The 16,170-nt window shown below is 27.2% G+C and overlaps 4 protein-coding genes and 1 long non-coding RNA gene across 10 annotated transcripts; 4 read left to right on the forward strand and 1 right to left on the reverse strand.

Annotated features, from left to right (window-relative positions):
• Nucleotides 1-335: 335 nt before the first annotated feature.
• Drat (Death resistor Adh domain containing target) lies at nt 336-8,637 on the forward strand. Of its 2 annotated transcripts, none has more exons than XM_035092880.1 (4): nt 336-513; nt 6,401-6,950; nt 7,032-7,213; nt 7,784-8,637. In XM_035092880.1, exons 2-4 carry the CDS (start codon nt 6,417-6,419, stop codon nt 8,199-8,201), a joined length of 1,134 nt encoding a protein of 377 aa, XP_034948771.1. In that variant the 5' UTR covers nt 336-513; nt 6,401-6,416; the 3' UTR covers nt 8,202-8,637. The 2 variants fall into 2 exon arrangements, with proteins under 2 accessions (XP_034948771.1, XP_034948770.1); XM_035092879.1 differs by lacking the exon at nt 336-513 and adding an exon at nt 5,446-5,931.
• On the reverse strand, nt 2,625-5,096 carry LOC118072778 (uncharacterized). Of its 3 annotated transcripts, XR_004691039.1 has the most exons (4): nt 4,771-5,096; nt 4,176-4,402; nt 3,436-3,488; nt 2,625-3,367 (listed from the first exon to the last, which is right to left on the reverse strand). It is a non-coding gene; the product is annotated as an uncharacterized lncRNA (long non-coding RNA). The 3 variants fall into 3 exon arrangements; XR_004691037.1 differs by having other exon boundaries at nt 4,176-5,096; XR_004691038.1 differs by lacking the exons at nt 4,176-4,402; nt 4,771-5,096 and adding an exon at nt 4,083-4,138.
• A 148-nt stretch (nt 8,638-8,785) lies between the features above and the next one.
• Nucleotides 8,786-10,376, forward strand: LOC118072774 (S-phase kinase-associated protein 1-like). Its single transcript, XM_035092881.1, has 3 exons — nt 8,786-9,414; nt 9,507-9,770; nt 9,845-10,376. Exons 2-3 carry the CDS (start codon nt 9,507-9,509, stop codon nt 10,058-10,060), a joined length of 480 nt encoding a protein of 159 aa, XP_034948772.1. The 5' UTR covers nt 8,786-9,414; the 3' UTR covers nt 10,061-10,376.
• Nucleotides 10,377-10,498: 122 nt separating this feature from the next.
• On the forward strand, nt 10,499-12,181 carry LOC118072775 (leptin receptor overlapping transcript-like 1). 3 transcript variants are annotated; one of them, XM_035092882.1, is made up of 4 exons: nt 10,499-10,734; nt 11,329-11,403; nt 11,490-11,688; nt 11,774-12,181. In XM_035092882.1, the coding sequence occupies exons 2-4, from the start codon at nt 11,363-11,365 to the stop codon at nt 11,885-11,887; spliced, it is 354 nt and encodes a 117-aa protein (XP_034948773.1). In that variant the 5' UTR covers nt 10,499-10,734; nt 11,329-11,362; the 3' UTR covers nt 11,888-12,181. The 3 variants fall into 3 exon arrangements, with proteins under 3 accessions (XP_034948773.1, XP_034948774.1, XP_034948775.1); XM_035092883.1 differs by lacking the exon at nt 10,499-10,734 and adding an exon at nt 10,980-11,047; XM_035092884.1 differs by lacking the exon at nt 10,499-10,734 and adding an exon at nt 11,186-11,241.
• A 553-nt stretch (nt 12,182-12,734) lies between these two features.
• Nucleotides 12,735-16,154, forward strand: LOC118072771 (transmembrane channel-like protein 5). The gene is made up of 9 exons (XM_035092875.1): nt 12,735-13,019; nt 13,369-13,829; nt 13,889-14,040; nt 14,119-14,206; nt 14,306-14,454; nt 14,517-14,913; nt 14,979-15,664; nt 15,739-15,872; nt 15,944-16,154. The coding sequence occupies exons 1-9, from the start codon at nt 12,977-12,979 to the stop codon at nt 16,009-16,011; spliced, it is 2,178 nt and encodes a 725-aa protein (XP_034948766.1). The 5' UTR covers nt 12,735-12,976; the 3' UTR covers nt 16,012-16,154.
• Nucleotides 16,155-16,170: the final 16 nt, after the last annotated feature.

Here is a 16,170-nt window from a genome sequence, read left to right on the forward strand (position 1 = left end):
AAATTTTAATATTATTGAAAACTTATTATTAGAGTATTCAGTAATGAAAAAAAACATGTCATTATTTGACTTGTAACAGAAGTTTTATTGTTTCCATAAACTTTTAAACGGTACGTAATTGAATACTATTCATATGTGTATAGATCAACAATTAGCCACAAAGTAAATTTGGAAATTCAAATGGTATAAATAAGTTTCATCAAGTTATGGTTTTAGTTTCTCGGAGTAAAAAAACTATCGAACGCTCTTTGTATATTATATTGTATAGCGTCGGCGCGCAAGCAATTTACTTTATGCGCCTCTTTCTATGGTAGACCCCTTCAGGGTCGTCCATTACGGACATCTGAACTGATACTCTCATTGATTCTCCGACAATTTTGTCGAGCAGATAAAACGAAGTGGAGAGGCATCAATTTTGTTACTCACAGTTTTTACGTCGTTTAAATCAGTCATTCTTCAATTGAGAAGAGTTATCATTGCCTTCAACTAATACATTGTCATTCGTCAATTCTTGTAAGTAACAAATTTCTATTGTTCATTTTTCAAGTTCTTGTTTCATTGAAAGCTTTTATTTCTTATATTATAAACAAATGTTGATTTTAAATTACCAATTAATGATATGTAATGAAAATTTTGCTTTTAAATTAAACACGTTATTCGTTATTAAAAAATATGAGCTGTCACTTGAGCTATTTGAATTAATCTTTATAAGCATACAAGGCTGTTTAAATACTTGATAAAAATTTTGTGTCGTGCTTAAAGTCACGATCGATAGAATTTTGTTATTATAATTCTAAGAAATACATATTTGGTTAAAAAATATACATAAATTAATTTTTTTTCTGTATGATAACTTTTGTTATCAAATAAACGCCTACTTTGATAATTTTCAAAATAGTTTCATTGTTCATTTAAATTGGTCAGCTGCACATGACACTCATGAGTTCATGACCCCGAATTACGTCACAAAATCATAGCGTGTAGTTAGTGGTTTTTAATATTATATAAAGAACTCTATTTTATTATTGCATTAGAATGTTTTTCTTCAACTTTTATAGATAACCCAATTTTTTAGAAGAAAATTAATCCTTAGCTCTTTATTGTGTTACTTTTATTGACTCAGAAAATGATGAATCACAATTATTTTTATTTATAAACATCTACCATTACTGTTTTGTTTGCATGCAACTCATATAATATTCAAGGTAATAATAAAAATTTGTGCTGATAATTATTCATTATGCATATTTAAAGTATGTACATTGTATGTTTCGAAGTTAAAATTTTTTTTGCATGATCTTTATTCAGAAAATAATTCGTCTTAAGTACAAAAATAACGCTTGAGCTGTCATATTTCAATTTGAATTAAAATAAACTTTTCTAAAAAAATTTAATGTTCAATATTTTTCTTTGTTCTCATGTATGAAATTAATTTTTTTAGCCATAGTTTTATCATTTTATTAACTAATTTCGAAATGATTGTTCTTTCATAAGATATGAATATCTTTTTTAATGATAAGATTCTATAAACACCTCTCTTTATCTTTTTCATATTTTTTACATACGGATGAGAAAATATTCTAGGTCAATAATTATCAGTTTCTTTCATTGTCATAAACTTAAACAGTACGTCAATATGAAAGATTACATATTTAGTCATTTACTCTTGTTCTGCTATTCAGGATTATTGTGTTACATGAAATGTTTGCAAAAGAGAACAAAGTAAAATAATGGAATACGACCAGAAAGTAAATAAATAAGCCTGGTGACCAATTTTACATATGATTCATTGATAAATACCATGATCGAATCTCTAAATCCTTTCTTTCCTAGTTTTAACATGAAATAATATTTTTAGAAAGGTTCAATAACCTATTGCCCATGCCAATTTACTCAGAAAGATACTTTTCAGTACAGAAGAAATTTTTTTTTTGAGCTTCAAAATTTAAGTTATCAATGTGAATGAGCATTTTAAAATACAAAAATAAATACTTTTGCTGAAGTTCAAATTTTGCAAACAATTTTTAAAAATATCATCCGATGTTTATGTATGTATTCAGCTGTTTACAGTCAATGGAAATTTCAGTTTTTCTATTAATTTTTTAATTGAATTTTCTGCAAATAATGGAGTGACCTAGTCTTATGTATAGCAGGCTGTCATTATCCATTCTATCCAGATGTAGAAACTTTATTCAAGTATATGTCAATTATGTCAAGATTAATACTAAAAACAATATAAATTCTGTCAAACAATATTTTTCTGAAGTATATTTTACTTTTAATTTATTCAAGAATTCAATATTTATTAATATTTAAAAATAATACTGTTATTAAAATTCAAGGTATCGTTATGAAACGATACATTTCAAACATTTCCAATACTTGTTTAATACTAACTGGGTTATTTTATCTGTTTTTTTTTTAATGTTAATAACGATAACAGCAAATATTTACAAAAAAAATTTTGAATTAAAAATTATTTTCTCAGTTATATGGAAATATTTGACAATAAAATACTTAGTCATTCAAGAATATCAAAAATCGTAGAATACAAAAGAATAATTTTGAATGAGAATAATGAGAAAATCATTGAATCTTTTTACTCTATGCTAACTATTATTATATTAATAATAACTTATATTTTGTCTTGAGTTGATTATTTTATTACATTAGTTAATTATGGAGAAATCCAAATGATGTATTGTTTTTAAATTTTTCATTTGGACCCCATTATATTGAGTTAAAAATAATTATCCATAATTTGAAATGCATATGTCAATATGATTCACTTCAGTGCTGACTAGACAGTAGACATTAGACTTATCAAAACAAAGTGCGATTTTGTTTTTTCTTTTCAAATTAGCATACATAAACAATGGTGCATTAAAAAAGACAAAGCCGCATACATACCAGCACTAAATGCACCCATCAATAAAATTATAACACTTAAAACTGTTTTGTCATTATTGTGAAATAATAAGTATTACATATTTATCATTATGAGTAAGAAATATAATCAATTTCAAGAGATAACTTTTCGACATTTTTTCTCTGACTCTGTAATCTGTATGTTATTAGTTTTATATATTATAGGTGCGTAATAACGCATATTAAATGTTCTTGGACCTCAGAATGACTTCATTTTTGTTAGTAAACAACGTAGTTTATATTATGTAGTATATGGAAGCATATTGCGTAGATACGTCCAAACTTATTTATAGTGTTATCCAAGTTGTCTGGCATTTCAAAAATTCTAGTAAACATTTGATCAAATGAGGAAATTCATTTTTCTAGGTGAATGTGTGAGTCTATTACCTAATATTTCATTAGAATTGGTTTTTAAAAGATGCATTACATGCGTCAACACCTGGAAAAAAATTGTTTACAATTACAAAGAAAGAAATAAAGTTTGAATAAAATAATTTCAATTATTACCTATGCTATGAATGAAACCTCCTGCAAATGATTGATGTCATGGACTGCCTCATCTGTTCGTATTCTGATAATTAGTACAATTACATATGCTCCAAAAATTTTAATAAAAGTTTTTTTTGAAGGGAAATTCTAATACTTTGTAATATTAATTTTTTAATAGACAACCAATTATGATAAAATAAAATATTAGTATGTGTGCTTCCAAAATCAATCTTATTACTTTTTATAATACTGTTCACTACCAATTATAGGTATACAACAGATAATACTTATATTAATGATAAAGTATCATTTATTATCAGTCTTTATGAATGAATTACATTAAACTTGTTTACAATATAAATTTTTTCATAATTTTTCATTTTATTAATTGAAATTAAAATACACACTGCTACTTAAAATATGTAATTTATGGATCACAACACGGATATCATTGACACGAAATAATATTTTGCATAACCGTAAAATTCATGCTAATTTTTTCGAATTTTTGTGGGAATAAAAATCTTACTTATGATGACTATACCGTTATTTTTAATTTTATTGATTTACGTTTGTTGTATAATATATTTTGATAATTTGTTATCAAAAAAAATTATACTATAAAAGCGTGGTTTATATGAGGGCTTCTCTTTAAAGAAGAATACCTGCATCGGCTGCACCATAACAGCATAAAAAAAATAGAATCCAGTGAACGTTCTCGAGAACAACGTGAGAGAGTGGTAACGATGGTTACTTACCAGGCTGAACACGCGGATGCTCGCTGATGTGCACGTGATTCCGGCGTGGGTCGATGGCAGCATTGACTGTTTTTTCCCCACTCTTTTATCCTTTTTCACACTTGGCTTTTGTATTCGTTGTTATTATTATGATTTCCCTTGGATATCTCCTCTTTAACTGGTTTTTAAAGTACATACAATTTTTTTACTACCAGAATTAGACTCCAATTGCTTGAACTGTTATCTACCTATTGAAAAATGGTAGCATATTATCTTCTTATTTTTTATTGACCAATGGTTGTTTACGATTCACTACTACACATAGAATCTGTTTGGTCAAAATAGAACACTTGATTTCATCAAAACAATTTTATCATTGTTGTAGTTAAGATTCATCACATAGGTGTCAAAGAAATATACAATTGTCTAAAAATAATTTTTAGGTTATTTGTTTTGAACTGCGGAAATAATTTAAGATCTGCGATATTTTAAGAGCGAACACCGCGGTCAAACGCATAAAAAATAGGAAAATTTTTCAAACTATTAATAAAAAACTCAACCGTTAACTTAAAAACGTATGTAAATAGATATTTAATTCAATCTTAATGATTGTAACCTTTTTTGTATTCTATTAATTTTTTTAACGAAGTAGAGAATGTCTTAACTCCTAGAGAAGACATGGTGTTTCTAATATTCAAGAAATTTCTACGGCGCACTAATTTCTTGTTGATTCGCTTCATCAAGCTAATTTACTAATTTAATTCTAACAAATTTAATATTAATGTATTACTCACCTTTATTTATTTTATTTTTCATCAGGTTTTCTTGATAATGTGCAAATAAGTAATAATCATATTTTAGGTATAAATATTTACTTATCATATGAAGTTTATTTTTGTAAATGTTCATTTAAATCAATTACAAATTTCTTTAATATTAGGATAAATCTAGATAAGTAATATCAATCAGTGGTCAATAATGATTCCATTTATAAAATTAATATAGCTACACAGCTGGTAATAACGCAAACAATTAGATGAACCGTTAATGTTTATAACAGGATGAAATAATCAGTTGTCCAAGGTTAGTTCGGTTACCATTGTATTTATTATATTCATATGTCATAATAGTCTTTATTTATTTGATGTATAAAAGGGAATTACAAATAAACTTGATAATCTATTTTTGTACAATTATCAACTAATGTTTCTATTTTGATCCACTGTTTTAGGGTCAATTATTTTCATATCTCATTAAAAAAGAAGACTACCAAACAAAAATACATGGCGTAAATAAGTGTGTGATGCATGATGTAAAAAAAGGAGAAAAAGTTGTGAGCACGCATGTAGTGAGTGTTCGTCCACGTTACCCCTTCTACAGACAATGTTTTTCTCTCTATACCAACAAAGCGCGCAGTATAAAGAGGGAAAAGACTGAATCCTTCCAGTTAGTCTCTCGTAAACAGCTCTCAAGTATACTGCGAATATTTATTAGTGCAAAATCTAATTAAGTTTTTTAATACCTAGTGAAAAAGTTTATTCTTGAAGCGTTATTAATAAATAATTATTGAATAATTGATAATATTGTAATTGTGAACCTGTTTGGATCGGTAAGACCTACGGGTCAAGCCAAATTATTGATATAATCAACATTATTTTTTACAATTTGCCCTACATTGTTGATATATTTATTTAATCGTTTTCAATTACACTTACAAAATGCCGATTGAAATAGAACCAATTACTCAAACTCATGTGAAACATGTTCAATGCAATGGGTAATTAATTATTTTACTTAGTTTTATTATTTAACATCAAACGAAAGTAGATTAAATAGAACTGCTTACTTAAGTATTTTTTTAAAAATAAATAAATCAATTTTTAAAAATAAAATAGAAACACCAATACTTGATAGTGTATTAATACATTCGATATAATCCTACTTTAGTAGAGATTATTTATTCATACTATTATTAAAAATAGAATTAAGTATTTTATTGAAAACAAATACGATTTCTTACAAAACAAATATTTTCTCTAATCGTTTTAAAAAATTTTTATATCACTAGTTAAATATTATTCGAAGACTATATTCATTATCATATTGATTCTGGTATTAAAAATAATATTTGCAATCTTCTCTGTTTTTAAATCAATTTTCGAAATTTTTTTGCTTGTTTAATCAATCGTGATAATAAAATTAATCATAAATCAATTAACAAATAAATTAATTTTTCGTTTTTTCAGAGATCAACCTAAAAAAATGAATAAACTCTGTCGCCAATTGTCAATTGAAAGCCCCAGTGTGACTGGTCGAGAATGTGTCTTCAGTTTTGATGTCCCTGTACCAGATGTACCACCACAGGGTGCTAGAATCCGTGTAATTTGTGCTGGAGCATGTTATCATCCCAAACGTTCATCAAGCCTTATAAGTTTGGCATCAGTTTCTAGTGCAAGTAGTCTTGCAACGGAAACTTCTGTTGAAGGTGATTTTCCAACATCTCTACCTCACTATGGTGTTCGTGATGCAGCTCTCTTCCCTGGCTATGAAGTTGCTGGTATTGTCGAATCCCTTGGGTCTGGTGTGAGCGAAGACTGTCAATTCAGTGTTGGAGATCGTGTCATTTTATATCCATTTGAAGGAATTCCCAACGGATATGTCGAATATCTTGTAGTAGATGATCTCAAGTATCTCATCAAAGTTCCAGACAATATCTCTCTCAGCGTTGCTGCTATGTTACCTGCTGGAGCTCTTCTTGCTATGAATACAGTCTTCGCTGCTCATGAACATGTTCAGGTAACTAACTTATAAATGAAAATTATAATTATTTAAATTATTATCAAACGAAATAAAAGCTAATCGCAAAATTTTTTCTAGCAATTGGTAAAAGAAAGAGGGAATGATGGAGTTTGCAAAATTCTTATTGTTGGCACTGGAGGCTTAGCTTTGTGGACTCTTCGAATAGCTGCTTATTATTTCAGTGACATGCAGGACAAAGTCACAATTGCAGTAGCTTCATTGAAAGATGATGGTCTTCTCATGGCTCAAGAGTTTCAACGGTAAGTTCATTCTAGAAAAGAAACTTTTTTCTCTAAATCTAATTTTTTTCAAATTTCATGAGCTCTTTAATCCTCAAATTGACACTAAATTGGTCATTTATTTGATTTTTAAGGCTTATCTAATTTTAAGACTTGAAAATAAAACGGTTTAATATTCATGATATCATTTTTAACGAATATTTTTTAATTATTGAAGAGGTTGTTGATCAGTTATCATAAACCTAGAAATTTTATCTATTAAGTTTTTTATCACTTGCAAAAGATAATGTTCATATGTTTACGTCTAAATGTTAATTATTATATTATTGCTCATCAATGACATGTTAAAGACTATTTTTTTATATTTATTAAGAGTCAATTCACATTATCTCTTGTTTATCAGTAAAGAAGTTATTATCAAATTCTAATAAATTTTGATTACTTTATTACTTAAAGATAGCTGACGTAATTAAATTGATGATAACTGACGCGAGAACGAGCCCATAATTAAAAAGACCTTAAATAATCAAAAATAGAATTTAAAGTGAGTTCATTTATTCTATTGACTTATTGAATGAATTGTTATTACAGAGTTAATGTGGTAGAATGGAATGAAGGCCTATATGAGAAACAGTTGATTGAACGTACAATGGATGCTTGTCAGGGACAAGTCGATGTGGTTATTGATTTTGGAACAACTTCAAGAAGTCTTCATAGAAGTATGCAGTGTCTCAGTAAGGGTGGAGTTGTCTTTGTTATTAAAGAAGTAGCAGATCGTCTTTTACCTAAATTTAGCAAACGTGCTGAAGAACGTCAGCAAAGTATCAAACCAGTAGAACTAGGTACACTAGAACAATTACAAGAGATCGTACAGCTAGTGGCTTCGGGAAAAATTGAGCCACCACCTCACACAGTTTTTCCTGCTGAAGAAGCTACAGATGTTGTTCACAAACTCTGTCATTCAGAAATTCATGGTAGAGCTATCCTTCGCTTTTACCCAGCTGATTAGAACTCATAGTATTCAGAGGAATAAAGCTGAGTGAGAGTAAGAGTTTTTGAAGAAATTTCTTGTCATATTTATGGTCAAATTGATAAATAGAACAGATGATAATATAAAAGGAAGATTTAAATGGGAAAGATTTTGCTAAAAGAAGATTATGATTAACAATAGAAGTAAAGACGATAAAAGAGTCTATTGTGAGTTGTTGCATTTTTGAGATATGGTAATATGAGATGCAAGGTTACAGGCACGATTATTATTATTGATATATTTACTTGGATAATATTTGGTAATGGTTACCGCAAATTTATACAATACGGTAAACAATAATGTAACGTGTAGTTTAATATAACATTTCCAGAATTCATACTTGAAATGTTCGATATAATCATACGTATCTAAATTTGATGGAAAATTTATATAAATTATCTTTTTTTTAAAAATTCAATCAAGTGATCAAAACAGTGAGAACATATAATAGGTTTTGAATATTATTTTTTTAAATTAAATTTTTATTATATTTATTAAAAGTTTATTTTTCAAAGTTACATATGTTTACAATTCAAGTCAAAATATTACGTTGATGAAAGTAAAATTTTGAAAGAGTTAATCGTGTCTCGAAAATTATATTATTATTATTAATAATGAGTTCATTAGTCTATAATCAGTATTTTTTCAAGTTTTTAATGCTACTTAGAAAAACATAATATGAATTTAAAAATCGAAGTGAATAACTAATGTCATATATCAGATACTGTAATACAAATATTGTATCGATAATTCTTGTACCTTTAAAAGACTGTTTGTTTATAAATTAATTAGTACTATAGTTTTTCCATTCAAGCTGTTATACATGTTATAATTAATACATTTTGTCATTCGTATCATCACTGTGTAATGGCTACAGCCAAAACATATATTGTATTATATAAAATACTACGTTTTCTATTAGAAAAAATTTTGATTTTTTTTTATTAAATCAACCCAGCCTAAGACATACATTTCTAACTGATAATAAGGGAAATAATTATCAAATTGTTTCTATTAAAAATATGTTATCCATCTATACCGTTCTATGTACTAGAACTAACTTGTACTCTCTTAAGTATACCATTTGTCCTATAAATAGTGTTGTTTAAAAACGAAATTTTATTTACTCAGAAATATTAACACGAGAAACTTTCAATTATTAAAAAAATTTTTTTAAACAAAATCAGAAAAGGTAGTAAATTAGTTAATTACTGTTTAAACTAATAAGTACATATTTGAATACACGACTTGGAAAAGTTTATTATAAAAATGATTTAATTGCAGATGTCAACCATAATGATCCAAGCAACAGATGGTCGACCACATGAGATTGAAATAGAATCTGTTGTATACTCTGAAACTATTAAAGACATGCTGGATGTTTTAAAATCACCTGAACCTGATGAAGTCATTTCTATACCAGGTGTACCCGATAAAGTTCTCATTCAGATTATTGAGTGGTTAAACTATTGTCATTACAATTCATTACCATCTAAAACCCCTGAGATCGAAAGAGATTTGGAGCAGTGGAAGAATCGATTTCTTCAAGTAATTTGTTTTCATTGATTGTTACTTTTCTTTTCTTTCTTATCAATAATTGAAAATTTTTATTTATTTTTAAGCAAAATGCAAATACATTGATAGAACTCTTAAAAGCAGCTAATTATCTCAACATAAAAACTCTCTTAGATGCTACATCAAGCCAATTAGCAAATATAATTTCAGGAAAAACACCAGAAGCTATTAGAGCAGAATTTGGAATTGCAGATGATTTAACTAGAGAACAAAAAAAAGAAATTCGTCGAGAGAATGATTTATGTGGAGTATCAAGATCGTAATTAGATATTTTACTAATTTTAATAAATTTTGTAAATTTATTTGTTACAGTGACATTATTAGAAAAATTACGAATTTTTCTTGAATATACTACATTTTTGTAACAAATATTTTAAAAATTGAATTGTTAACAAAAATACCGATAAAGAAAAATTAGTGATTACCGCCAAAAAGTACATCATTCATTTATCATGAGTCGGTAAATTCTCATGAGCTATTGTCGGTACAGAGTATAGATGTTTGTGAGTGTGTTCTTGTTGTGAATAAAAATAAATTAGTAATAAATAAAATTTGATGAAACTTAAAAAGTAAAAAAAATAATGAAGTTATTAACCTCAACCCATTGTTTTGTTATGAAATAATTATTGTAGCTGAAGCCAACGGCATGATTTTATTGTCACGGTTTTTTTTTCGTGCAGGTTATTCTGCAAGTCGGTCATATTTTGTAATGGTTTTTAGTTGCTTGCATTCACTGTCAGATGGATTTTTATTATAGTTGAAGTAACCATATAATAAATGATAGCGTACCTTTTTGTTAAATTTTGGGTTGATATTCCTAGTTTGTATTGCTTGTACACATAAACTGTTTATATTCTATGAAAGAAAAGTGTTGATGATTTAATTTCTACTCACTCGTGTAAATTGTGACGTTAATCAGCAATGGCAGGGATTAAAGGTTAATCTAGTGCACTTATCATTTTAAATACATAATCTATTGATAAAAAATTTGCGTATCCATTTTTATATTATCGATAAGTTTGTAAAATGTTAAAATTCAAGAGAAAAAAAAAACCTATTTAGTTTACAAAAAAACATAACCTCTAAATTAATGTTAAAATATAAGTCTTATCATTATTTTAATAACATCACATGACTGGAATTATTATCTTTTCTCTTAATTAAATTAGTAGTTAATCCCTTAATATTCGTTGTGGATCATTAAAGCCATCTGTTTTGACAAGTAATTTAGTTTTAATAAAACATGAGATGTATGACATATTTTATTATAGTTTATTACAATGTTTTTATACTCTTTTTTTCTTACATTCTACATTCAGTATAAAAAAAACTAACACAGAATTAAATTAGATTACTTTAATTAATACCATACTAATGACGAATTTTTTCTTGTGTTTCATGTTATCCAATATGTAATGTGATCACATCAACTTTTGTCAACAGCGTAAGTTATTTATATTTTTATCAAAATATTCTTCATTTTATAATTTTTTTAATTATATTTATGATTCAACTTTATTGAAATTTTCAGACTCGTTACATTGGCATTTGCCGGCTCCATTGGAATGACATTTGTCATTCTGGCTTGTGCGTTACCATCATACCAGTAAGTACAATGACATTTCTACAAAACATTCGATAAATCAATTATAATATAAAATTACTGAAATTGAATTTTTTAATGTATTCTAGAGTATGGTGGCCTATTTTTATGGTATTATTCTACATATTAGCACCGATTCCAACGTTAATTGCTCGTCGATATACGGAAGATTCTGTTAATAGCAGTAATTCATGTTTAGAGCTTGCAATTTTCATTACTATGGGCATCGTTGTATCTTCTTTTGCATTACCAATTGTCTTAGCACGTTCACCAGCTGGTAAAGGAACGGTCAGTAATTATTTTTCATTGATATATTTAATAACTTTTATTAATTAGAGTATTTTTAAATTGAAACATTCAAATTTAATTACAGATTGAATGGGGAGCGTGCTACCTAACATTGGCAGGCAATTTTGTCGTTTATTTAACATTAGTTGGTTTCTTTGTGACGTTCGATCAAGATGATCCTGATTACAATATGTGGTGAGAAGTTTAGAATAATGTACTTATATTTTGTGGACAAAATAGTATACTCGTGAATGAAAGCTGAACGAAACAATGAGAACAAAAAATTCAGTGAGCAATGAATGTAATCAGTGCCACTGTTTTTTTACGAAATTCATTTTTTTACAAGTAAATGAATGTAACAATAAAATTAGCGACTCAACTGACTGATGGCTACGCTTCGATTTTTAACTAAAAACTTACTGTATCTTATTATTATTATAATTATTATTATCATTATATATACATATATAAATATAAATAATTATAACATCAATACACTTGTAATAGTAATATCAATTTATGTATTTTTATTACAATCATCATTGATAGTATTATCAATTATCATTAGATAACACGAATTTCATAGACCAATAGAACAATGTTATTACCGTATATTAAAATTATTAATATAATTCAATTAATCAAACATTCACTTATGTAGCTTTTATTTTTCGTGCATTGAATTCATAACTACATGCTTTTATAATTATATAAAAACGCAACAATTGAAAAATATGCTTAGAGTAATTTTTACATATGATTTTTATTGATCATAAACTAATCTATACAATTGATTTTCTTCACTACTGTGATCGTAAGATAAAATAAACACATAAACAACATATAGATTTTACATCTTTTTCTTTATTTATTTGAACATTCATAAGTTCAGATTTATAAAAAATCATTAAATGTTAATCATTGATGAGTGGAAAGGATTTTCCTATCATGTTCACCATCATAATATAGATCTAAATTCGCAATCTCTATAATATCGACTGAGAGATTAGAGTGATGAAAAGTACGAAAATACATGCATATGGAAAACACAATGTCGGTGGCACATCATCATGTATATGTACATATGTTTGCCGTACTACTGTCAAAGACACGTTGAAAGGTACCGTCATTAATGATTAAAAATTTTCAATAACTGATAACACGGTTGGAAAATCGATAGAGATAAGAATTTTATAATCATAAAACGTTTATAAGTTCTCAACTAAATGAAAGGAAAAGTTTGACATTTAAGAACTCTGAATCATCTTCGAACAATTACAATAATCGAATGATGGAAGATTTAATTATTGCACCGGATCAACATATAGAGGGTAAAGTAATTTTTATTTTTCGTTGCTAATAGAGAGTAATTTTTATTATAAATAAATTATTTGATTTTGATTTTATTGTTAAATTAATTTTAAGTTGCAGTTCATTTAGTGTTGAAAATTTCTTTGTTCGATCATAAATAGCTCAATAATCAATTACTCGTCAATTCGTGCTTACTTATATCAAAAATATTTTTTTACAAGTATAAAAGTATCTTAAGTAACATTCAACAAGTATTTTAATTTTTTATAAGTATTAAATAATTTGAGAGATTATATGTGAGAGTAAATAATTTAATCTTAATATTTTGAAGTATTCATAAACTTACAAAATTTGATTGATTTTTTGTAGTTCAACCTGAAGCTACGACTAGCAGACAAAATGATGAGGCGATTGATCCTTCATCACTTCTGCTACATCAAGCAGCCAAGAAACGTTTTTATACACAGCATACTCAACATTTACCTTCAAGAAGTCTTTTATTATTTTTGAACAATGGAAAAACTTCAAAAGCCCAATTAGTTAAAACTTATAAATCATTACCAAGAACGAAAAAAAACAATAGTCAAGTTCACAGTGAAGATCATGTTGATTCTATTGTGAGTCATATAAAATTACAAGAAGATTTGATGCAAGATGATCCTATGTCTGAAATGCGACGTATAGAAGCATTAAAAGGTATTCCTGAATGTTTAACAGTGAAAAGATCCGTCAAGGATAAATTAAATAATTCTATAAATCAAGATTCAAAGAAAAAAGTTCTGAGTCAATGGAAAAGATTTCGATATACGACAAGTATATTTTTTATAAAAGTGAGTTCTTATGATTATTTTTAGTAGTAATATTTAATAATTTGATTATTAATTTTTAGATGTTTATTACTCTGAAAGACTTTTTGTCGTCTATTGAATTATGGTATAGTGCAATTAAATCAATTGAAGGGAATTTTGGAAGTGGAGTAGCAACGTATTTTAAATTTTTGAGATGGTTATTTCTTTTAAACTGTATGAACTGCCTTTTAAGGTAATAAGTTATCTTTATTATTATACTTTTAGTTATAATTTTATGTTAGAAACTACAAACATTTATTTATTTTTTCAGTATTCTTTTTATTATTCTCCCTCAATCATTAGTCAAAGCTTATTCTTATGACACTGAATTTAACTTCGGCGATATATTTATAGGAAAAGTATGATTATTTTAATTTACTGAGAATCAAAAGCTCAAAATCATTTCTTGAATTACTTTAGAATTAAATAATATCATTAATGCAATCATTATATTTCAGGGTTTTTTAGAGAATACAATTTTATATTACGGATTTTATTCCAATGTTAGTGCAGAGTACATAGTTGGATATAAGTACGACATACCATCAGCATATTTTCTAACTATGACATGTTGTTATTTATTGTCATTTATTCTTCTTTCGATAAAGTAAGTTGTTTTACTGAACTAGTCAAAGAGTTGAAATTTATCAAGGAATTTTTGAATTACAGGGTTGCACGGTCATATAAAAAATGTTATATAGAAACGTCCGGTGGAATTCGTAATACATATGCTACCAAAATATTTTGTAGTTGGGATCATAATATTTCTTCCAGTAAAGCTGCTAGTTTACGCTCAGCATCTATATATAGAGAATTAAAAGAACTTCTTGCTGAAACAAAATCATCATCAAATTCACTATTTACTTTAAAAAAATGTTCCAAACTCTTTATTGATTTTTTATCAGTTTGTTTGGTGATTTTGGCCATTACTGCCACTGGAATGTTATTATGGAATTTATTAGAATTACATAAACCATCTCGAGAAGCGGATCCTTCTTCATATTTAACTATACCTCTGATTGTGACAATAATTATGACTGTTTTTCCATTATTTCTATCACGATTAGTAAGTATGTAACATTAATCCTAGTTTTATTCCAACATAATTATTAAAATAGAATTGTTTTACAGGCAAAGTATGAAAATTATCGTTCTCAACGGAATGCTCTTTACGTGACAATGATTAGAATATATTCAATGGCTGTGATTGTGATAGCAACTTTATTAATATACTGGTTATCATACAGTACTTTTGACTGTTGGCAAACAGAATTAGCTCAAGAAATTTATCGTCTTATCATTTTTGACTTTCTTATATTTACAATTGGAAGTTTCCTTGTTGAAGCAGTTCACTATTACATTCATTCATCAGTTCAAAAGAACATCAGTGCTCCAAGTTTTGACATTGCTTTAAATACTTTGAATCTTATTTATAATCAAATTTTATTTTGGGTAGTGTTTTATTTTAGTCCACCACTATCTCTGATAATAGTTGTTAAATTATTTTTAACATTTCATATTAAAAAATATGGATTAATGAGATATTGTGAACCACCATCAATACCTTGGAGAGCAGCTCAAACACAGACATTATTTTTGGCTTTATCTTTTCTTGGTATGACTGGGACATTAACAGTATTAGGATATATTTTTACAAGTGTACAGAGTAACGAATGTGGTCCGTTTAAAAATTATACTTATACTTGGGAAGCAATTGTAGAATATGTATTTAATATTAAACGAGATAGTGAACTCTGGAAAATTATTACAAAGATAGCCAGGCCAGGAGTAGGAGCTGCAATAATAGTTGCACTGAGGTAGTTTCTTATTTCATTGAGATATATTTATAAATATAAAACGATTCTAAATTACTTTGTTTCTATCATTTCAGTATGATTGTATATTATCTACGTGCCAAAGCTGAAGCCAGTAAAAAAATGGTTCGCATTCTACGTGAGATGTTGGTTCTCCAAACTCGTGATAAAGATTTTTTGATGCATGAATTTTCTAAAGTAGCAGATGAAAGTAAGATTTTTTGTTATGTATAAAATTACTGTTATTGTTAACAATAAATTAATAATATATTTCTGTTTTAGATTGGTTACAACGACGAACTGCTTTTAATGAAAGTCGTATTTCTGGCTATGATATAGAACTATCATAAGTTCGAATTATTTACGATTGTTACCATGGAATCGGCTATAAACATTCTTGTTTATTTGGCTACAATGTATGTGTCATAACCATAAATTAAAGACACAAAGTACATAATCATCCATCTTATTGTATAGATTTTTAATATTGTTAGAATGAAGTGATAAGA

The sequence above is a fragment of the Chelonus insularis genome, unplaced genomic scaffold, assembly GCF_013357705.1.
Source record: "Chelonus insularis isolate UGA/USDA-ARS -01 unplaced genomic scaffold, ASM1335770v1 contig_94_pilon, whole genome shotgun sequence".
Classification (NCBI taxonomy): Eukaryota; Metazoa; Arthropoda; class Insecta; order Hymenoptera; family Braconidae; genus Chelonus; species Chelonus insularis.